The 23,174-nt window shown below is 49.7% G+C and overlaps 1 protein-coding gene across 8 annotated transcripts in view; it reads right to left on the bottom strand.

Moving 5' to 3' along the window:
* LPIN2 (lipin 2) overlaps nt 1-23,174 on the bottom strand; it is a 397,530-nt gene that overhangs the window by 160,726 nt on the left and 213,630 nt on the right. For all 8 annotated transcript variants that reach the window (XM_029591076.1, XM_029591075.1, XM_029591073.1 and 5 more), the window contains 2 exons: nt 16,396-16,583; nt 15,383-15,476 (listed from right to left, as the gene is read on the bottom strand). In XM_029591076.1, the coding sequence (XP_029446936.1) occupies nt 15,383-15,476; nt 16,396-16,583 (282 nt within the window). The remainder of the gene's footprint in view (nt 1-15,382; nt 15,477-16,395; nt 16,584-23,174) is intronic.

The raw sequence follows: 23,174 nt of genomic DNA, 5'->3' as shown, positions 1-23,174 counted from the left end.
TGGTCCTGCCACGAGGAAAATGGATCATTCTCTCACATGTTGTACTATTGTCCCATAGTAAATAGATTCTGGATACGAGTCTGGTCTATCATATCAGATATTCTTCATCTCACAAGTCCACTGACCTACTCTTTGGTCATACTGCGTAGTAATGATCCTACCTTGCAACTCAATATTGCCCAAAGCAAATTATTAGATTTTCTAATATTGGTGGCGATACATAATGTCATGGCCAATTGGAAGAATAGTAATTCCCTCTCTGAACACCTGTGGTGGAACTCAATATGTATGTACAGTAAATATGAAAAAGCCATGGCACTCAAATTCCGTAGGATCGTATCTTGGTGCCAGGTGTGGAAGCCGTTAGACGATTATGTTTCTCTACTAGATACGGTAGCTGGGTAGCCTTAGTATACATTATAGATTATTTTTTGGGTCCTTCACAGTTCACCCCAACACACGTAGCGGGTACAACCAGCTCCTATCTCCTTTTCTTCTTTTTTCTTTCTCTAAGTTCATTCTCTCTCTTCTAATTTCAATTTTCATTCTTTCCTTAAAATGAGGGGTACTTTTGAGTTTTGTTAATCATGTGGTATTATGTTGTCCTTTTATTGTATTTGAAAATCTATGACATATAATGGTTTGTATTTGTTACCTCTTAATAAAAAATATAAAAACAAAAAGTAATTGTCAGCCCAAAAGCTGAGAACAGTGTGAATGCAGAGTGAATTCCTGATAAGAAAGGTGCCAAGAAAATTACAAGAAACAAAGGAAGCACTGAATAAGCAGAATATGTGATGTCTGAGAGGCGCACAAAGGAAAATTACCAGCAAACTTAAGGGATGAGAGAGGGGAGGAGGGAAGCATATGAGAGCCATATTTAACAGTATAAAATACTAAGGCAAATTTAAAACGATGAGCAAACGGCATTGCACGAGAAACAGTATACTCTGTAATCGGCTCCATTTACTTCCTGAAGGAAACAATCTCATTCCCTTCGGTTTCTGCTATTTTGATTTTTGTATGTATGCATGAAATAAACAAATCCTGCCAGCTCTTATAAGATTTATTTATTTAACAGTTTTTTATACCGACCTTCATAGTAAATAACCATATCGGATCGGTTTACAGTTTAACAAAGGGAAAAACTAGAGTAAACAAAATTCAAGTAAACGAAAGTTAACAATAGGTAGGAATAAGTCAAAGTTACAAATCAACAGGGGGAGAGAACTTGGAAGCTTACTACAAGCTGGAAAGAAGAAAGGCCGGTAATAAAAGTATTGTTACCATAGAGTGTACGCGTTATAAAACTTAAAAAACTGTGCTCTACCCTGAAAGTCTCAGAGTCCATTTTTTTTTTTTTTCTTCAAGAAAAACAGAGTGCCAGACCGGGTAGGAGTGAAAGGCCAACTAGTAATTGTCTGGTGGTTCAGGGAAGGCTTGGTGAAAGAGCCAGGTTTTAAGTCTTTTTCTGAAAGTTAAAAGACAAGGCTCCAGTCTGAGATTTGAAGGGATACTATTCCAGATAGATGGGCCTGCTAACGAAAAGGCTCTGTCTCTGGTAGTAGCGAGGCATGTGGCTTTAATGGGGGGGAACATTGAGCATGCCTTTATGAATATCTCTAGTTGGTCTGTTAGAGGAGTGGAGTTTGAATGGTATTTCCAGGTCAAGTTGAAGTTGATGATGGATGGTTTTGTGGATTAAGGTGATTGATTTGTATAGAATTCTGAAATTCACTGGTAACCAGTGTAGGTTCCTGAGTATGGGTGAGATGTGTTTGCAGCGGCTGGTACTGGTCAACAATCTTGCTGCCGCATTTTGTATCATCTGCAGAGGTTTGGTAGTGGATTTGGGGAGTCCTAGAAGAAGGGCACTACAGTAGTGTTATGTTTTGAAACAAAGTCTGTTTCATCAATCTATCTCTGGGGAGGAAACCAGGCGGGGTAAGTTTCAAGATTTTTAACATGTGGTCAATTGCAGTTTTCTTTGAAAAGGATATGATACATATCAATAAATCTATTGAATTGTACAATATGCTGTTACAAAATCACCTGAATGTGGTAGATTAAGAATTGCAGGAGATCATAGCAATTAAGTTGAATGGGGTAAAACATTGTGGCAGTACATTTTACACCTTTGAACATTCAAGGTAGACTAGATAGAAGAAAATGAAACATGGAAATCATTGGCTGAATTAATGTGGAGTAATAGTTTGGTTTTCAATTGGGCATTATTTAGATCTTAAGTGGCTAAATGATTAAGACTGATTTCCTGCCATTCTTGTAACATTGAACATATGGCAATGTTCATTTGTTCTTAACTTTCATGAGCTGAATGATTCAATTATTTCTTGATTTTGGGTATCCCAACATAAATGATATCTTAAGGTGAATTATAAAAAGCCAGGCATGCACCAAAATCGGGAGATGTGCTTGCTACACATGCAAGTGTCAACCCGATTTTATAAGCCACCCACATGCACACACAAGTACCGATGCGCAATTCCCTGTAAGTACCTGGATCAGTCCAGACTCCTGGGTTAATTCATCTGTGTCGGCAGATGGAGAAAGTTAAACTGACACTGCTTCATATACCCTGGTGCCATCTGCAGTTCCTCACTATTTTTCTGTCTCCAGCAGATGGTGGCTGGTGCATAAACCTGCAGTTTCTTTAGTCTGCCTAGTATTTTTTTCTACCTTTTTTCCCAAATTTTTTTCCTTTGAGCCTTCCTCCCACAGGTCGGGGTTCCTAGTGAGGGATGCCCCTACCCTGTTTGTTTGAGGCAGACGGGCTGGGGATCAGTGACCCTTTTGTAAGCCCGGTCCAGGGCTAGCCATGGGGTGCAAATCTGGTGGTCCAGATCCCTCCCCTTCACGAGGTTACGTCGGTGGTTTTCCTTTGGCTCAGTTTACTTTGGCCTCACCCTCTCCTTTTCTTAGTTTGCTGAACTGGCTGAACAGCTCTCTTCAGAGTTAGAAGCAGGGAGCTTTTTCTGAGGCTAATTAAAGTTTATTCTTGGTTAAAAAAAAAAGGTAAGGGGCAGGAGCAGCAGTAAGGAAGCTCTCTCCCTTCCTTCCCCGACCTCCTCCTCAGGTGTCTGCATTTTTTTTCTGCTCGGAGCGCTCTGTCTTCCTACAGACTGATAGTAAGTAGGTCCCACGTGTGAAGTGGCTGAATCACCATGGACTTTGTGCGGCCTGCATCTCGGGGGGACGGGGGGACGACCCTCTGAGCTCCCGATGCCTGCATAAAGAAGGAAGGTTGGGCTGGCGTGGTTGCCCCGAGTTCTGTAGTTTTAACCAACTCAGACCGAGTGCAGCCCTCGGGTCCCATAACCGCAGGAACGGTGGCCATTTTGGAATCCCTGTCAGGTATGACTGTGCTATCGGGGGCCGAAAGGGACTTTCCTCCTCGGCTTTTGCTAGTCCACCCGGGTCCTGTTGGGGGACAGGGGGACTCAGAGGATTCCTTGGGGCAGGGTCCCCAACCTGCGGGTGGGGATTTGTTATGGCCACACTCTCTCCCTGCGGCTCCTCGTCCCTTTTCGCCCAAGTTTATCCTGATTCTGCATAGGGCCTATCTGGCGCAGCAAGACGGGCTCAGCTTTCAGCAGGAGGGTCAGGAATCTCCCACTTTCTCCCCAGAGTTGGGTGCGTGGACTGTCAGGCCTGGTCCGTCACAGGGCACCACAGATGCCAGGGTACAGCGTTCAGCTTGTCCAACCCCACAGGATGATTTAGACTTGGGGGTGGCGCTGTCGGGGGATGAAGCGGCAGATCCGGTGGCTATGGACATGGCCTAGGGAGATGATGCGGTCCTGGTGCCAGTGGCTAAGGGGGATGACTCCAAGATTCTTTGTTTGTTCTGCTGGGAAGAACTTGATCCTCTGATTCCTCAATTCCTGGAGAAGCTGGCCTCCCCTGGAGGACTAACAAAGATGGGGCGGATCTGGTCCTGGAGGGCATAAGGAACCCTGCTTTCGGTTTTCTGGATCATGGTAGATCAGGAATGGGGTGCTCCTGATGCTGGCTTATGTGTAGACAGGGCAATGGCAAAGCTTTATATCTTACTAAAGCAGACCTTGGAGCTCCTTGACCTTCTCAAGGTGGATGTGGCAATCTCAGCCGTCACGAAGACGACAACCATTCTGGTCGTGGGAGCGGTGGCGCTGAAAGGTGCTCAGGACCACAAGCTGGAGGTATACCTCAAGCAAATTTTTGAGGCTTCGGTTCTGAGTCTCTGGGTGGCCATTTGTTCCAGCTTCATGAAGAGAGCTTGCTTGTGCTGGGTAGAGCGTCTCCGGGATGGACAGGCAGCTGCTGGTTCCCAAGGGAGTCAGGCTGAAAGGTTGGAAGCTTAGGTAGCTTATGTGACAGGCGCCTTGTATGATTTGGTGCGGACGTCTTCCCATATTATGGGGGCTGCGAGGTGCCTCTTATGGCTCCGTAACTGGTCAGCGGATATTTCGTCTAAGTCCCAATTGGCTTCTTTGCCTTTCAAAGGACATCTCTTATTTGGGGAGGACCTGGAACAACTAGTGAAGCAGTTAGGTGACAATAAGTGCACAAATTGCCTTCCCGTTGAGTCTGCGTTTTCGGTCCCAGTGCCTCAGGGCAAAATCCAACCAGGTCAGTATTCCATTTACTTCGTCATTCCAAAGAAGGAGGGGACCTTTCGCCCCATTCTGAACTTAAAGCGCATGAATGCGGTGTTGAATGTTCCCCGATTTCGCATGGAAACATTCCAGTCTGTGATTGCGGCAGTATGCGCTTAGGAGTTCCTGGCTTCTCTGGACTTGATAGAAGCGCACCTACACATTCTCATTTGGCGAGATCATCAGCGCTACCTGAGGTTCATGGTCTTAGGACAGCATTTCCAGTTTCAGGCTCTTCCGTTTGGGCTGGCCACGGTGCCCCGTATCTTTACTAAAGTCATGGTGGTCATTGCGGTGACCTTGTGGCGACAGGGAATCCTGGTCCATCCTTACCTCGACAATTGGCTCATACAGGTGAAGTCGGAGACTAGTTGTCACTCCATGGTGCAGACAGTACTTTGGACTCTTCAATCTGTAGGCTGAGTTGTGAATCTAGCCAAGAGCCACTTAATCCCGTCTCTGACTCTGGACCTATCTGGGAGCGCATTTTAATACGAAACAAGGCAGAATCTTCCTGACAGAGAAGAGTGAGTGCAAGTTACAGCACTTGTTAAAGTTACGTGTGCCCAGGGCCTGGGATTTCTCGCAGGTCCTTGGTTCGATGACTTTAATACTGGAGTTGGTCCCATGGGTATGGGCTCATATGAGACCACTACAGAGGGCTCTCTTCTAGCCCAGTAGAGTCTGTTATCAGAAGCTTTTCATCAACCCGTCTCTCTCACTCCTCCTGCCAGGGACAGTCTGCCATGGTCCAACCTGGTGCGGGGGTCGCACTGGAGGTTCTGGATTGGGTCATACTTACTACTAATGCCAGTCTTTCTGGTTAGGGAGCAGTATGCCAGCAACAATCAGCCCAGGGTACTTGGTTGGCGAAGGAAGCTTCTTGGTCTATCAATCACTTGCAGACAAGGGTGGTAAAGTTAGCCTTACTGGCTTTTCTGCCTTTGGTTCAAGGGCATTCGGTGCGAGGACTGTCTGACAATGTGACAACCATAGCTTACATCAACCGGCAGGGAGGCACCAAGAGTCATTCCGTGGCACAGGAGACTCAGAAGTTAATCCACTGGGCGGAGCAGCATCTGGTTCAGATAGCAGCATCTCATGTCAAAGAAGACTCTCTCAGTCTTCTCGATCCAGGAAAATGGGAATTTTTGGATGTAGTGATGTGGCTCATTTGCGCGAAATGGGGCCATCCACATGTCGATCTGATGGCAGCTTGACACAATGCAAATGCTCCTCGCTTTTTCAGCAGACGGAGGAAGTATGGGACCAAGGGCGTAGACGCTCTAGTGCTGCCTTGGCCTCAGAGCGTTCTGCTGTACGTTTTCCCCCCTTGGCCCCTAGTGGGCAAGGTCATGTGGCGGATAGAGAGGCATCCAGGGGGATGTGGTGTTGGTAGCTCCAGAGTGGTCTCGTCGACCATGGTTTGCAGAACTAGTCAACCTGGTGGTGGAAGGACCGTTGCAATTCAGTCATCTCCCTCATCTTCTATGGCAGGGCCCCATATTTTCCAACCAAGCAGATTGCTTTTGTCTAGCGGCTTGGCTTTTGAGAGGAGGCGCAGAAGGTACCGAGAGACGGTTGTCACTACCTCTTACAAGCGAGACGGAAATAGACTTCGTTGTCATATGTCAGAGTCTGGAAGGTCCTTGAGTCAGGGTGTTTGACTAAAGGAGTTCAGGCCTTGCAGTTTTCTCTCTCTCACATCTTGTCGTTTCTTCAGGAAGGTTTGGTCAAAGGCCTCACTTTCAATTCAGAGTTCAGGTGGCGGCCTTAGCATGCTTAAGAGGAAATGTTGATGGATACCAGTTGTCCACTCATCCCAACATGGCAAGATTTATTTGGGGGGGGTCAAGAATTTACACCCTCCAGTGAGAAGAGAGTTTGTCCCTCCTGGAACCTTAATCTCGTTTTTCGAACCTATCCATAGAGCGACTCTTAAGGATTTGACTTTAAAAGTTAGTTTTCTTAGTAGCCATTTGCTCTGTGAGGAGAATTTTCGAGTTGTAAGCTTTGTAGTGTTGCGATCCATTCCTTTAGATCTCAGAAGCATGAGTACCTTTGCGGATGTGCCATCTTTTCTTCCGAAGGTGGTGCCATCTTTTCTTCCGAAGGTGGTATCTGCCTTTCATTTCAATCAGACGGTGAAGCTGCCAGCCTTTCCGGAATTAGGTACTTCTGAGACTAATACACGGGAACTTCAGATGTTGGACGTCCGCAGAGCTTTGCTGCGATATCTCAAAAGTCACAAATGATTTTAGAAGGTATGATTCTCTTCATTTTGTGGAGTAGTCCGAAGAAGGGTACCCAGGCTTCTAAGACTACTGTTGCAAGGTGGCTTAAGGCAACTATTGGGTCGGCGTACATTCTCAAGGATCAGCAAGTGCCAGACGGTCTGAGGGCTCACTCTACCTGGTCTCAGGCAGCCTCCTGGGCAGAGGCTCAGTTGGTTTCTCCACAGGAAATTTGTAAAGCAGCGACTTGAAAGTCATTGCATACCTTTGCAAGGCATTATCGACTGGATGTGGGGGATTCAGATTCTTGATCCTTTGACGAGAGTGTCTTGCGAGCGGGACTCTCCAGGTCCCACCCTCATTATTTATTTATTTATTTAAAATCTTTTCTATACCGTCGTTTAGTAGTGCACCATCACAACGGTTTACAGGGCGGCACGCGTATATGTATTTGATTAAATTCTTACTAACAAAGTGCCAAAACATTTACGGTAACAATTTTCATAATCTAAGGTATATAATGTGAGATCTGGATTTTGTCTTTTATATGATTAATAGGAAATCATAAAATAATTGAACTTTAAACTGCATGTTTCTTAAAATTATTCTATAATGATGATGGATATACAATTATGCTAATAGGGTGACTCTAGCTTTGTGTAGATGTTCATTCGCTTATTCCTTTAGGGAGCTTTGGTACATCCCAGGAGTCTGGACTGATCCAGGTACGTACAGGGAAAGGAAAATTGGCTCTTACCTGCTAATTTTTGGTCCTGTAGTACCACGGATCAGTCCAGAACCCGTCCGACTTATGGAAGTGGAGAGTCATCCGCTCAGCTGTAATATTTTTTGAGATAGCAAAAGATTTTTCTACCAAGTTTCTATACAAGTTGGTTTTGCCAGCGTTTTTGGAAGGTTTTTTTTCCAGTTCTTTTTATGGGCACATTTTGCTCGATTTAGCTTGGGTACAGGTCAATACTGAGGAACTGCAGATGGCACCAGGGTATATGGAGCAGTGTCAGTTTAACTTTCTCTGTCTCCATCTGCTGGCACGGATGAATAAATCCAGGAGTCTGGGCAGATCAGTGGTACAACAATCAAATGAGCTGGTGTATAATGTGAATATCTGAGACTGCTAATAATTATAAATGATTTTATCAATGATTTTATCAAGAGAAAAAAAAAAGACCTCGGTGCTCAATGAAGCTGCCGCAACGCCAAGAGACATCTGAAATGCTGACGTTGGCAAAGTTTCGCTATTGATTCAAGCCCAAAACATACGAGAAGCGGCAACAAGAGAAACAATATCTTGTCTTCAAAGAGACATTGCCCTGACGCAGCAATCTAGCGAAAAGTTGCCAACGTCGGCATTTCAGATGTCTCTTGGTGTTGCGGCAGCTTAGTTGAGCACAGTTTAAATCTCAAAGAAGGAAATTACCTTCTAAGATAAGTAACTTTACGCCTACAAGTTGCCGATATAAGTTTCATTGGTCTATGGGCTTTATGGAATAAACTGCACAGACTGCGATAACTTGTTATAATATTACCTGGGTTCTGATAGTTACAATGTTGCCTAAAAGAAAATTATTCCTTACCTGCTAATTTTCGTTCCTGTAGTACCATGGATCAGTCCAGACGGTGGGTTATGTCCCCCGTCCAGCAGATGGAGTCAGAACAGAGCTCGAGAGTGGCACCTCATATGCTAGCGCACCCTCTGCTGGAGCTCAGTATCATGGATAACAAAGCTGAAAATAGCAATGTAAAGAGCAAGTTGGATCAAGAAACCTGACGTAAATAAACCATCAAGAACGATAACAGAGACGACCTGCAACTCAGGTCGTAACAGTCAACTTGTGAGGAGTTGTAACCCCGAAAGAAAATTAGCTGATGAAAAAAGACAGCCAACAAGACAGCCATACAGACGAAAACCCGAGCAGGAGCTTGAAATCCCAGCGTGGTGGGCATCTGGACTGATCCATGGTACTACAGGAACGAAAATTAGCAAGTAAGGAATAATTTTCTTTTCCCTGTACGTACCAGGATCAGTCCAGACGGTGGGATGTACCCAAGCTTCCCTAAACCGGGTGGGCCCCTGAAAGCCCTGCTCGGAGGACCTGATCTCCAAAGAGACCGGATCCCGAAGGTGCCAGGTGCAACCGATAGTGCCTGGCAAAGGTATGCAGCGACTTCCATGTCGCCGCCCGACAGATCTCCTGCGGAGATACGGAACGAGATTCAGCCCAGGATGCTGCTTGCGAGCGAGTAGAGTGGGCTCGAACTCCCCTGGGTGGGTCTCGTCCAGAACCAATGTAAGCCGCCGAGATGGCATCCTTAATCCAGCGGGCGATGGTCGTCTTCGACGCGGCGGAACCCTTCTTAGGTCCCGACCAGAGGACAAACAGATGATCGGAAACCCGGAAGTCATTGGTAACCTCTAAGTAGTGGAGGAGCACTCGCTTCACGTCCAGATGGCGAAGCGTCCGCGAATCCTCTGGAGAAAAAGCCGAGAGCTCAACCGTCTGGTTCAAGTGAAAGGACGACACCACCTTCGGCAGGAAAGCTGGTACCGTGCGAAGCGAGATCCCGGCATCCGAAATACGCAGGTAGGGCTCCCTGCAGGATAGCGCTTGAAGCTCCGAGATACGCCGGGCGGAGCATATCGCTAAGAGGAAGACTGTCTTCATAGTGAGATCTTTAAGTGTGGACCCTTGGAGAGGTTCGAATGGAGCACCCGCCAGTGCCCGAAGTACTAGATTAAGATTCCACGAGGGGCAGGGGTCCCTGACCGGCGGCCGGACGTGTTGAACCCCCTTCAGAAACCGGGCGATGTCCGGATGGAGCAGGAGCGAGGACGTGTTCCGCACCAAGATATTCAAAGCCGCCACTTGTACGCGGAGAGAATTATAAGCGAGACCTTTATCCAGGCCGTCCTGCAAAAACTGGAGGATTAGTGCGACCGTCGCCTCCGTGGGCCGGACGGCCCGACCGGCACACCAGGACTCGAAGACCTTCCACACTCGGACATAGGCCACGGACGTGGAGGGCTTGCGGGCCTTAAGCATCGTCGAGATCACCGCCTCCGGGTAGCCTCTGCGACGGAGTCGCCGCCGCTCAAAAGCCATGCCGCAAGACAAAAGAGTTCTGCCTGGTCGAAAAATACCGGACCCTGGTGCAGGAGCCGGGGAAGGTGACCCAGCCGAATCGGTCCATCCACCGCCAGAAGTAGCAGGTCCGCGAACCAGGGACGTCGGGCCCATTCTGGAGCCACTAAAATCACGAGGCCCCTGTGACTTTCTATCCTGCGAATGACCTTGCCCACTAGGGGCCAGGGTGGAAAGACATAGAGCAATTGGTCCTCTGGCCACGGGAGTGCTAGAGCATCCACTCCCTCCGCGCCGCGCTCCCTTCTGCGACTGAAGAAGCGCGGGGCCTTGGTGTTGGACGCCGTCGCCATCAGGTCCAGTCGCGGCATCCCCCAGCGTTGAACTAGGAGTTTCAGCGCGGCGTCAGAGAGAGACCACTCGCCGGGGTCCAGGCGCTGCCGACTGAGATAATCCGCCTGGATGTTGTCCACCCCGGCTATGTGAGAGGCCGCGAGCCGCGCGAGATGTAGTTCCGCCCATGCCATCAGTAGCGTGGTTTCGGCGGAGACGTGTTCGCTCCTCGTTCCGCCCTGACGATTGATGTAGGCCACGGTGGTCGCATTGTCGGAAAGAATCCGCACCTCCCTGTTCCGAACCAGAGGGAGGAAGTGCTGGAGCGCTAGACGTACCGCCCTGGTCTCCAGCCGATTGATCGGCCACCGGGCCTCCTCCGGCGCCCACAGTCCCTGTGTGGCGCTGCGATCGCAGACGGCGCCCCAGCCCACTAGACTGACGTCCGTGGTCACCACCACCCAAGTGGGGACTTCGAGCGAAACGCCGCGGGCCAGGTGAGCCGGAACCAACCACCACTTTAGGCTGTCCCGAGCCGCCTGAGGCAGAGGCAGGATCACTTGATACTCCTGTGAGACCGGTTTCCAACGAGAAAGCAGGGACGCCTGCAGGGGACGCAGGTGTGCAAAGGCCCAGGGCACCATGTCGATCGTGGAAGCCATCACTCCCAGGAGCTGCAGATAATTCCAAGCGGTGGGCTCCGGCAAGGCCGCGAAATGACGTATGTGCTCCCTCAGAGAGAGGGCCTTGTCGGAACGCAGAAATACCATGCCCTGCTGAGTGTCGAAGGTCGCGCCCAGGAAGTCCAAGCGTTGAGATGGCACGAGTGAGCTCTTGGGAAGGTTCACGACCCAGCCCAGGGAGCGCAGGACCTCCAAGACCCTGGCAACCGAGGCCTGACCATGTGAGAAGGACTTCGCCCGTACCAGCCAGTCGTCCAGGTAGGGATGCACCAAGATACCCTCCTTTCGAAGGGCCGCCGCCACCACTACCATGATCTTGGTGAAGGTCCGGGGAGCTGTCGCAAGCCCGAAGGGCAGGGCCCGGAATTGAAAATGCTGTCCGAGGATCTTGAAGCGAAGGTAACGCTGGTGGTCCGGACGTATGGGAATATGGAGATACGCCTCCGTCAGATCCAAGGACGCCAGGAACTCCCCCCGGTGCACTGCGGCAATTACCGACCGCAGTGTCTCCATGCGAAAACGGCTGACCCGGAGTGACCGGTTGACCTCCTTTAAGTCCAGTATGGGGCGGAACGACCCGTCCTTCTTGGGAACTACGAAGTAGATGGAATAATGCCCCGAGCCCACCTCGGCGAAGGGGACGGGCACAATAGCCTCTATAGCCTGAAGGCGGTCCAGAGTCTGTTGAACCGCCATTCGTTTGTCCTCGGAGCCGCACGGGGAGAAAAGGAACTTGTCCCGTGGCGGGCGGGCAAACTCCAAGGCGTAACCGTGCCGGATGGAGTCCAGGACCCACTGGTCTGAGGTGATCTTCGCCCACTCCTCGAAGAATTCCGTGAGTCGACCCCCGATGGTCGGTCTGGAGGAGTGGGCCACCCTGGCATCATTGGGTGGATTTGGCGGGGGGATTCCCCTGCCCCGAGCCGTCTCTCGCGGGCCTCCGCCCGCGAAAGGAACGCGACCACGGCTGTGATCTGTTGGGGGCGGCTCGAGGTCCCGGCTGTCGGTACGACCTGAAGCGTCGCTGCGCCCTCGCTCTGGTTCTGGAAGAAGCAAACGGCCGGTAAGTCCGCTGTCTGTCTTCGGGTAGCCGATGCACCGAGTTTTCTCCCAATGATTTGATGATTTCATCCAGCTCATTGCCGAAGAGGAACTTCCCCCGGAACGGAAGGGATCCTAAGCTCGATTTCGAAGAGGCGTCCGCCGACCAATTCCGAAGCCATAGGAGCCTACGAGCTGCCACCACCGAGACCATGGACCGGGCCAGGACACGGAAGAGGTCATACAGAGCATCCGCCCCGTACGCAATGGCAGATTCCAGGCTGTCGGCCTGAGCGGCCTCCTCCGGAGGCAGCTGCTGGGACGTCAGGAGCTGCTGAACCCAGAGGAGACTAGCCCTCTGAGTCAACGAGGTACACATGACGGCACGCATGCCTAAGGCCGAGACTTCAAACACTCTTTTGAGGAACGTTTCCAGCTTGCGGTCCTGCGTGTCCCGTAGGGCCGTACCGCCCGTGACCGGGATCGTCGTCCTCTTCGTCACCGCTGATACCGCCGAGTCCACTTTAGGGACCCGGACGAGATCTAAGAAATCCTCCGGCAACGGATACAATTTTTCCATGGCTCGGGTGACCCTCAGGGACGCCTCCGGGGCGTCCCATTCTCCAGTAAGTAGCTGCAGAAAAGACTCATGAACCGGAAACGCCTTCGCCCGAGGCCTGAGCGCGGCCAGGACTGGGTCCCCTTTCTTAGAGCACGTCGCCACCGCTGGAGCCACTGGCGCCGGCGGATCCGGCGGTGGATCCAAATCCAGCTCCTGCAGCGTCTGTTGCAGCAGATCCTGTAGCTCCTCCTTGTGGAATATTCGTAGAGCGCGCGGATCGTCTCCTTCCGTCTGTCCATCCGCGTGCGCCGGATCCGGAGGGTCAGAGGGATCGAATCCCGGGGTGGAAGCCGCTCCCACAGCGCGAGGCGGGGATGGCAGAGCAGGGGTTCCTGGGACTGCCCCAGCCGGGCCCGGAGCCCCGGTGGGCGGCAATGCTAGCTTAGGGATCTTGGGAGAGGGAGGTCCAGCCGTAGCGCCCCCCGGATCTGCTAGGCCTTGTAAATATGCCCTATGCATTTTTAAAATAAAATCCGGGGAGAAAAATGGCATGCCGGGAGGCGCGCCAGAAGTAGAGGGCTCCTGGGGCAGACGATTCGGCAAGCCCTCCTCGGGGCTACACTGCAGGCGAGGGACGCCCCGAGCCGCGGCATCCTCCTCCCGGCCGTTTTCCGCGCCAAGCTCCCTCTCCAAAATGGCCGCCATTCCCGCCCTTGGCGAGGAAATGGCCGGCCCACGCTTCCCGGGCAACGGGGAGAGGGGGGTCGGAAGCGCGCCCGAGCCGTGCGCGGCGCCTTCCTCCTCGGGAAGGCAGCGCGGGCACACCCCCTCCCTCGAGAAGCGAGACCCCTGCTCTCCGCAGGTCTCGCACCTAGAGAAGCGCGGCATCGAACGCCGCGACGAAAAGGACGCCTCGGGGGGGGCCGAAAGGAAATCGCACCGCGGGGGGGCCGGAGAGCCCTTCACAACCCGCCCAACAAGTCCTCAGGCACCGGCGGGCAAACCCCCCGCCGGTGCGCCCAGGCCCGAGAAAAAACGTGCCGGGCCGCGGGACTGTAAGTAAACGCGCGTAGGAGCCGGCTCCACCGGCCAACTCAGCTGAAAAGCAAAAAACACAAAGGGAAACACACTTACCCCAAAGCGTAAGTATAGAACAGCAGGAGGAGGCAGAATAGAGCTCGAAGAAACGCCTCCTCAAAAATCAACGTGAACAGAAATTTATTTACTTTTTTTTTTTTTTTTTTTAAACTAACTTGATCCAACCTTGCAAAGAGGAAGAACTCAAAGGAGAGCAAAAAGAAAGAAGAAACCTGTCCCCCTGGGAAATCCCGATTTCCCCAACTCGCATCTGCTGGAGTCAGAAAGATACTGAACTCCAGCAGAGGGTGCGCTAGCATATGAGGTGCCACTCTCGAGCTCTGTTCTGACTCCATCTGCTGGACGGGGGACATAACCCACCGTCTGGACTGATCCTGGTACGTACAGGGAAAAAGCATTTTTTAAATAATCGATTAATGAGGCACCGGAACCTTGGCATTAACAAGACTGAAAGTAGTTGATTAGCACTAAATTCATTTTAAAGAAAAACTTAAAACTATAAAAAGAATTTTCAATAAAATTAAAAAAAAGAGGTTTTTATAAGACATATTATTGTACTGACTGGTCTCAAATCTGATTAAATACTCAGAAATCATACCAGTGCTGATGTCTTTTTTTCCTCTTGATAAAATCACTTATAATTATTAGCAGTCTCAGATATTCACATTATACACCAGCTCATTTGATTGTCTTATTTATATACACTGGTGAATCCTTTGATGGTTTCTTTGCAGATCCGTGGTACTACAGGAACAATAATTAGAGAATTTTCCTCTATCTCATATCGGGAAAAAAAAGGGGCGGGATGTGGGCAGGGCATGGATGTTCCAAGGCAAGTCCTAAAGATATGCACGCAAGTAGCTACGCACCTGGGTGCACACCCAGGTATATTTCAGCACCAAGTTACTTCTTCTGTGGATTAGTGTAATTCTTAATAAAACTATTTCCAGGCATCTATAAAGTGTTTGGAGAGAGTCCAGGCTAAAGAACAGGGGGGGGGGGGGGGGGGTTGGAGGACCTAGCTCTAGACTATGCAAACTGGTGAATGAACTGGGGATACTGGTCATGGTCTGAATGTACATCTTATAAAAATTCCCTCAATTGCACGTCCCAAAGCAGACGTATGCTACTGTGCATGCACAAGTTTAATTTTAGAAACATGTATATGTGCACCAGGGCCATTTTATAACATGTGCCACATGTCTGGCTGCGCCCATATTCACATGTATATGTGCGCCCATTTTAAAGTTACCATCCTTATGAATACTAGTTGATCTGTTATTAACTTCCTAGATAAGAATTAATGATTCTATGGTTCATTTTCATCACTGAATAGTAATTTCAGTGTTTGGATTCAGCACTGGGGTGGGAGGATGATTTGATTTCAGTGATGTCACTGTGAATATTAGGCCATACCTCCTAAAGAAAAGTATCACAGCTTGCAAGCAGAGCCTGACAAAGATGGAGAGTACTGCGTGCATCTTACTTCCCCACAAGTTGAAAAGGGCTGCTTGTGTAATACTTCTCATCACAGCTGACGAGAGGTCACTCCCAAATCTCCATCTTTTAGGATGATAGTTTATAGCCATTACGCATATTTAAGAAAAAGGAAAGAATTGATACTGTCAAATGTTTCCAAGCTGAAAACAAAAGCATCTGGAATGTTTACAGTTACCTGTTGTAGATCCTCACTACCAGATTAGGGTTGTCTATAATTCCTGGGTTTTCAGAAAAATTTTGATAAGTAATAATATATTCCTTAAATTTTTCTGCAAAGCAAAGAAAAAATGTCAGTGTTGAGTAGCATGGTGTGTATATACACACATACAATATAGATGACATTAAGAATGCATCCTTACTATTTATGAGTGAAGAGTAAACATTCATGATGAAAAACCTCCAGGGCAGTGTGAAGTTTATGCGCAATAATCCCACTATTTTGGGTACTTATAAACCAAAATTGCAAATGATATATAGTCACTACTCCCTCTGTGCCTTGCATGCCTATCCCCTTCCATAAAAAATTAAGATGTAAAAAGCAGCTGCCAAACACACAACTATTTACACAATACATTTACCTGCAGCTCTCATGATATGCACAGACTATACAGACAGGTGAATGACAGAACATGGCCTTCCATTCTCACTTCTTGAAAGTAAGAGAAGGATGCACAATTCATAAGAGGTTACAGACTGAATTGAACGTTCATTTGCTCATATGTGGAAGAACTTGTTTCTCTCAGTTTAAGCAAGTTAGAACAGATTATCTGCACATACATTCTAATTTATATATTAGCAATGGATTAAGTAATAATGCTAAAGTAAAATAAAAATACAATCTAATCCTGCTTCCAGTTTCCATCCATACACAGTCAGATTCCCTTTAATCTCTCTCTTTAAAATAAAAGTTCACTTATCGCCCATTTTTCAAACTTTTTATAATTCATCCTTCCTAGATGAATTAGATGAGTTCTGAGGGGGGACATTTCCTATGAGACGAACTATCAGTACTGCTCTAGTGCCAATAGGACTCACTGCAATAGCAGCAGATACCTTCCCTCCCTGCACAGGCTACAGCGAGACACCTCTGCAGCATGCCTAAGCCTTGCTGTCTCTAGGAAGGCAACACTCAAGATGAGGCACTTGTTTTGGCCTCCCATTTGTTCTTCCATTCAATTTCTTGCAGACCTTTTGAGATTTCTCCATTTTCGGTAAGGCCACCACAGAGCGAGAGAGTGACATCTGGCATGTCCATGGCAGAGTCCGATAGGCACTCTGTGCCGCTGTCTGCTGCAGCGCTGCCAACAGACTGTGGCGATTGGGAGCCCGACAGAGTATCTGATTCTGTCCACTGCCTTGAGCCAGGATCAGATTCACTATACAAAGGAAAAAAAAATACACCAGATGTATTTATTTAGGGAAAAGTGTAAAAGAAAAAAAAACCCAAAACAAACTCTGTGCTGTGAGCTTGTCAAGCTACATATGTCAAAATGAGTTACATGCCATTATATAAATGGGATGGGTTGGGTTTTTTTTTAACGTGGGTAGGAAGGTTTGTTTCTTATTTTTAACACACTGAGCACACAAAAATGCAGATTAGTCTCCATCAACTTCTATAATCCTCAGCAGTATGAATTATTTGGGAAAACAAGGGAGGCCTACATACACTGGAAATCAGAAGAGACATAATGGCTCACAGTTCTCTTGAAATGTACACCAGAACTTCTACTGACTTAAAACTCATCCTTTTGTATCTAATGAAACAGACCCATGTTCTTGGATCTCAGAAAAAAATTATTTCAAAACCCCAAGATGCAGAGGAAGCCTATCCAGCTTATAAAAAAAGTAGACTGTATACTTTAGTAGATGAAATCATCAGTTTCTAGAAAATCATTGCTTATACTCTCAGAACATCTCCCTCTTCTTTGTTTAATATTTCTTACATATTAGTTTTCCTGCAGTTGTGCACATCCGTTTTATATAAGTACATGTATTCTTGATACTACCACCAACCCGGATGACTTCTGCAAAGCAGATGTGTTTAAATCAGGCTATTCAGAGGAACAGGCTTTAATACACATGGCTAACATATGCAATATGCTCACAATAGTGCATTGAATAATGTTATCAGCAACCATGGTGAGAGGCCAACAAATAAATAGCATATGACTTGGACTACATACAGATTTAGAGTTAAAAATGTTCCCAAGAAAAGTAGGTCAAGTTTGGCTTTTTGTAATACCTTTCTTTCCTTTAACAGATCAGCACACTGACCTCTGTACATGTTTCTTGTTTCATTATTTTCAACATCTTATTAGAAAAAAATAAAATACCACAAAACAGCATTTATAAAGAGATCAAAGTGCTAATGTTAAACTCTATTTCTGAATTAAGTCAAGTCTTTTGGGGCAATAATCAAAAACATTTTGTGTGTTTACTTGTGAAAAATCATGGTCTGATTATCTACTCCTCACTCGTGCATGTAAAAGTGTGTGCGCTGTTCACAGCACATATACTTTAATATCCAAAAAAAAAGAAAAAGGTGCACACGGAGACCTTATTTTTACATCTCCACATGAACTTTCTGGTACTTTATTGCAGGCAGAGTTTCCACGTGCCAGTGTGATTTTCAAGTGGAAAAAACCTAAAAAGTTCCCCTTTGAAAATAAGGTTATAGTCCTACTACAAGGTCTGTGACCAGATTCAAAACTGCACGCCCCATGTATAATTGTTCTCTCAAAATAACATCTAGCAACTAGAAAGCTTCAGCTTATCAACATAAAGGGCAAGCCAGTCCTGGTTTTTCCACTGTGGCATGTCTGATCGTCTATGGTATTTCTGATTTTCATAGGCAAATAAAAGTAATACAGTTTGCTGTGTTAGGACTTTGGACAATTTAAACATTTTTGATATTTATGAACTGCTTCTCTGGATTAAATAATCCACTCTAAGCAGTGTACAATCAAAGAAAAATAGACTTCATATTTTTATAAATATAACAAACATATCATGAAATAAAGATTAACAAATACATTGGAAGTGATAAAAGAAAATTATTCCTTACCTGCTAATTTTCGTTCCTGTAGTACCATGGATCAGTCCAGACAGTGGGTTATGTCCCCTGTCCAGCAGATGGAGTCAGAACAGAGTTTGAGGGCGTCAGCATATAGAGCAGTGCACCCTCTGCTGGAGCTCAGTATTACGCATAGCAAAGCCCAAAAGAACAAACAACATTTTAGATCCAGATCCGTAACCAGAAAGAAACAGACAAAGATAGATGTAAAAAACGGTCAACGAGACCTCAAAACAGCCAACTTGTGAGGAGCTGTGAACAGCAATAATAACCAGAGAAAGACAGAATGACAGCTACATGGAAGAATCAGAGCAGGAACCGACGAAACCCCTAGTGGTGGGCGTCTGGACTGATCCATGGTACTACAGGAACGAAAATTAGCAGGTAAGGAATAATTTTCTTTTCCCTGTACGTACCAGGATCAGTCCAGACAGTGGGATGTACCCAAGCTTCCCTAATTCGGGTGGGGTCCTGAGAGGCCTGCTCGGAGTACCTGATCGCCAAAATAACCCGTGGTCTGCGGCGCCAGGTGTAGCCTATAATGTCTGGAAAAAGTGTGCAACGACTTCCACGTCGACGCACGGCAAATTTCCTGTGAAGAAACGGAACGAGATTCCGCCCAGGACGCCGCTTGTGAGCGCGTGGAGTGAGCTGGAATGCCGCGAGGCGGCGCCCGCCCCACTGCAATGTAAGCCGATGAAATGGCGTCCTTTATCCAGCGCGCAATGGTTGTCTTGGATGCCTGAGATCCTCTCTTCGGTCCTGACCAGAGGACAAACAAATGATCAGATACCCGAAGTCATTGGTAACCTCCAGGTAGCGGAGCAGAACACGCTTGACGTCCAAGAGCCGGAGGGACCGTGGTTCCTCCGGAGCGAACGCTGGTAGTTCCACTGTCTGATTTAAATGTAAGGACGATATCACCTTCAGTAGGAAGGATGGCACTGTACGAAGGGAAACTCCGGAGTCGGAAAAACGCAGATACATGTCCCTGCAGGACAACGCTTGAAGCTCTGATATACGGCGGGCAGAAGAGATGGCTACCAGAAAGACCGTCTTGAGGGTCAGGTCCTTGATGGTGGACCCCCGCAGTGGTTCAAAAGGGGGGCCCAAGAGAGTCCGCAGCACCAAGTTGAGGCTCCAGGAAGGGAAAGGGTCCCTGACCGGTGGCCGTAGGTGTTTGGCACCCTTCAGAAAACGTGCGATATCCGGCTGAAGAGGCAGAGAGCAGTCCTTCTGTACCAAGACGTTCAAGGCTGCCATCTGGACACGGAGCGAATTATAGGCGAGACCCTTATCCAGACCATCCTGTAGGAAATGAAGGATCATCGGGACAGTCGCCTCCATGGTTTGGACCCCGCGGTCGGAACACCAAGCTTCGAAGACCTTCCAGACCCGAACATAAGCAACGGAGGTTGAAGTCTTACGGGATCGCAGCATAGTTGAGATCACTGTCTCCAGGTAGCCTCTCAAAAGCCAAGCCGCAAGACAGAAGAGTTCTGCCTGCTCGAAAAATACTGGCCCTTGGTGAAGCAGGTGTGGGAGATGAGCCAGGCGAAGTGGACCGTCCACCGTCATCTGAAGTAGGTCTGCGAACCATGGTCGACAGGGCCACTCCGGGGCAACGAGAATTACAAGGCCCTCGATGATGTTCCAGCCTGCGGAGAACCTTTCCTACCAGGGGCCAAGGAGAAAAAACATAGAGCAGTTGATCCGACAGCCACGGAAGAGTGAGGGCATCCACCCCCTCCGCGCCACGCTCTCTCCTGCGGCTGAAGAAGCGCGGAGCCTTGGCGTTGAGAAAGGTCGCCATCAGGTCGAGGCGTGGAGTCCCCCAACGACGGACGATGAGATGCATTGCCTCGTCGGAGAGAGCCCACTCTCCGGGGTCCAGCTGTTGACGACTCAGGAAGTCTGCCTGAACGTTGTCCACCCCGGCGATGTGAGAGGCCGCGATCCGGACGAGATTGCTCTCTGCCCACTCCATCAGGGGAGTTGACTCGAGGGAGACATGCTTGCTTCTTGTCCCCCCTTGACGATTGATGTAGGCCATGGTGGTGGCGTTGTCAGAGAGAACCCTTACCTCTCTGCGTTGCACCAAGGGAAGAAACCACTGGAGGGCTAAAAGCACGGCCCTTGTTTCCAGTCGACTGATCGGCCACTTTGCCTCCTCTGGTGTCCAAGTCCCCTGCGTGGCGCTTCGTTCGCAGACGGCACCCCATCCCACGAGGCTGGCATCGGTGGTCACCACCACCCAATTGGGCACCTCGAGCGAGACTCCCCGAGCCAGATGCGAGGGGACAAGCCACCAATCCAGGCTTTTCCTGGCCCATGGCGGAAGAGGCAGGATCACCTGATACTCCTGGGAGACTGGTTTCCAACGGGATAGAAGAGACGCCTGTAATGGCCGCAGGTGTGCAAACGCCCAGGGTACCATGTCGATGGTGGAGGCCATCACTCCCAGGTGCTGCAGATAATTCCAGGCGGTGGGTTCTGCCAAAGCCGAAAACCGAGTTACGTGCTCCCTCAAGGCTTGCGCCTTGTCCGGGCGAAGAAACACCATGCCTAGCCGGGTATCGAAGCTCGCTCCCAAGAAATCCAGGTGTTGCGAGGGCACGAGGGAACTCTTTGGAAGGTTCACCACCCAGCCCAGAGAATGTAGGACTTGTACGACCCTGGCCACTGAGGTCTGACCATGTGTGAAGGACTTCGCACGAATCAGCCAATTGTCCAGATAGGGATGTACTAGGATACCCTCCTTGTGAAGGGCCGCCGCCACCACCACCATGATCTTTGTGAAGGTCCGAGGTGCGGTCGCCAAGCCGAAGGGTAGCGCCTTGAATTGAAAGTGTTGACCGAGAATCTTGAAGCGAAGATACCGTCGGTGAGCCGGCAGGATGGGAATGTGCAAGTACGCTTCCGATAGGTCCAAGGAAGCGAGGAATTCTCCCTTGTGCACTGCGGCAATCACTGACCGAAGAGTCTCCATGCGGAACCGGCTGACCCTCAGGGCTTTGTTTACCTCCTTCAAATCCAGGATGGGCCGAAAGGAACCGTCCTTTTTGGGAACGACGAAGTAAATGGAATAATGGCCCAAGCCCACCTCGCCGAAGGGGACGGGAACTATGGCCCCTATTTCCTGCAGCCGGTCTAGCGTTTGTTGAACCGCCATCCTCTTGAGATCCGAACCGCAGGGGGAGAAAATGAACCTGTCCCTCGGCGGGCGGACAAACTCCAAGGCGTAACCGTCCTTTATGGTGTCCAGCACCCATTGGTCTGTGGAAATATCTGCCCACTCCTCGTAGAATTCCATGAGTCGGCCTCCGATGCGGGGAGGCGAGGAGTGGGCTCCTTTGGCATCATTGGGCTGACTTTGCGGGCGGATTTCTTTGCCCTGAACCCTCTCGCGCGGGCCTCTGCCCACGAAAGGAACGAGACCAGGGCTGGGATCTGGCCGGCTGTGTCCGAGGCCCAGGCTGCCGGTAAGACCTGTAGCGACGCTGCGCCCTGGCCCTGGTTCTACCTGAAGAAAAGGACCGGAAGGAACGCTGTCTATCTTCTGGCAGCCGATGTACCGAATTCTCCCCCATTGACTTGATGATCTGATCCAGGTCCTCTCCAAAAAGGAACTTGCCCCGAAAGGGGAGGGAGCCAAGACTCGACTTGGAGGAAGCATCCGCCGCCCAGTTTCGAAGCCACAAAAGCCGTCGGGCTGCAACGACCGATACCATGGACCGCGCCATTACGCAAAAGAGATCATACAAGGCGTCCGCCCCGTATGCTATGGCAGATTCCAGGTGGTCCGCCTGGGCGGCCTCCTCGGGGGGCAACTCCTGAGAGGTGAGAAGTTGTTGTACCCAGAGTAAACTGGCCCTTTGTGCAAGCGAACTGCACATCACGGCACGCATCCCTAGGGCGGAGACTTCGAAAACTCGCTTGAGAAAGGGTTCCAGTTTACGATCCTGCGTATCCCGCAGGGCCGTTCCACCCGTGACCGGGATGGTCGTCCTCTTGGTCACTGCCGACACCGCTGAATCCACCTTGGGCACCTTGAAAAGATCCAAGAAATCATCAGGCAGCGGGGTATAGCTTTTCCATGGCACGTGTGACCTTCAAGGACGCCTCGGGCGTGTCCCACTCCCTGGTGAGGAGCTGGAGGAAGGACTCGTGGATAGGGAAAGCCCTCGCCCTAGGACGGAGCGCAGCAAGCACTGGATCCCCTTTCCGAGAGGACGTAGCGACGGCCGGAGCCACAGGGATCGGAGGGTCCGGAGGCGGGTCGAGGTCTAGCTCCTGAATAATATGGTGGATGAGCTCATCCAGCTCTTCTTTTTGAAAAATCCGTAGGGCCCGAGGATCGTCCCCCTCCGTCTGTCCGTCCGGGTGCGCCTCCGGGGGTTCCGGGGAGTCGCCTCCTGCTGGCGAAGCCGCCCCCGTGGTACGCCGGGGTGGCACGTGGGAGAGACCCGGCAGGGACCCAAGCGTAACAGGCGAACTGGTGGGAACACTAGCAAGTTTGGGAGCCTTGGGGGGAGGGGGCCCCAGGGGATCCCCCCCGTCTCTCCCATACCCTGCAAAAAAGCCCTGTGCATTGCCAGAATGAAATCAGGTGAGAAAAACGAAGAGCTGCCTGGAATCCCTGGGGGGGGACCTTCCTGGGAGCCTTGGTCGGGCAAACCCCCCGCCGAGGGCAAATTCTGTTGAGAGCCAGCACTAAGAATCCTTTCTCCCTCTGGGAACGTGTCCGCCTCACGCTGCCCACCTAAAATGGCCGCCGTTCCCGCCAATGGCGGCGACGTGGCCGGCCCGCGCCACCCGGGCTGAGGAGGAGGCAGGTCCGAAATTGCACTGGAGGGCTGCAGGGTGCCTTCCCCCTCGGGGAGGCACCGATCGC

Source organism: Rhinatrema bivittatum, chromosome 2 (genome assembly GCF_901001135.1).
Source record: "Rhinatrema bivittatum chromosome 2, aRhiBiv1.1, whole genome shotgun sequence".
In the NCBI taxonomy this organism is placed as follows: domain Eukaryota; kingdom Metazoa; phylum Chordata; class Amphibia; order Gymnophiona; family Rhinatrematidae; genus Rhinatrema; species Rhinatrema bivittatum.
The sequence above is the reverse complement of the archived record's forward strand: the minus strand, read 5'-3'. Positions and strand labels throughout refer to the sequence as shown.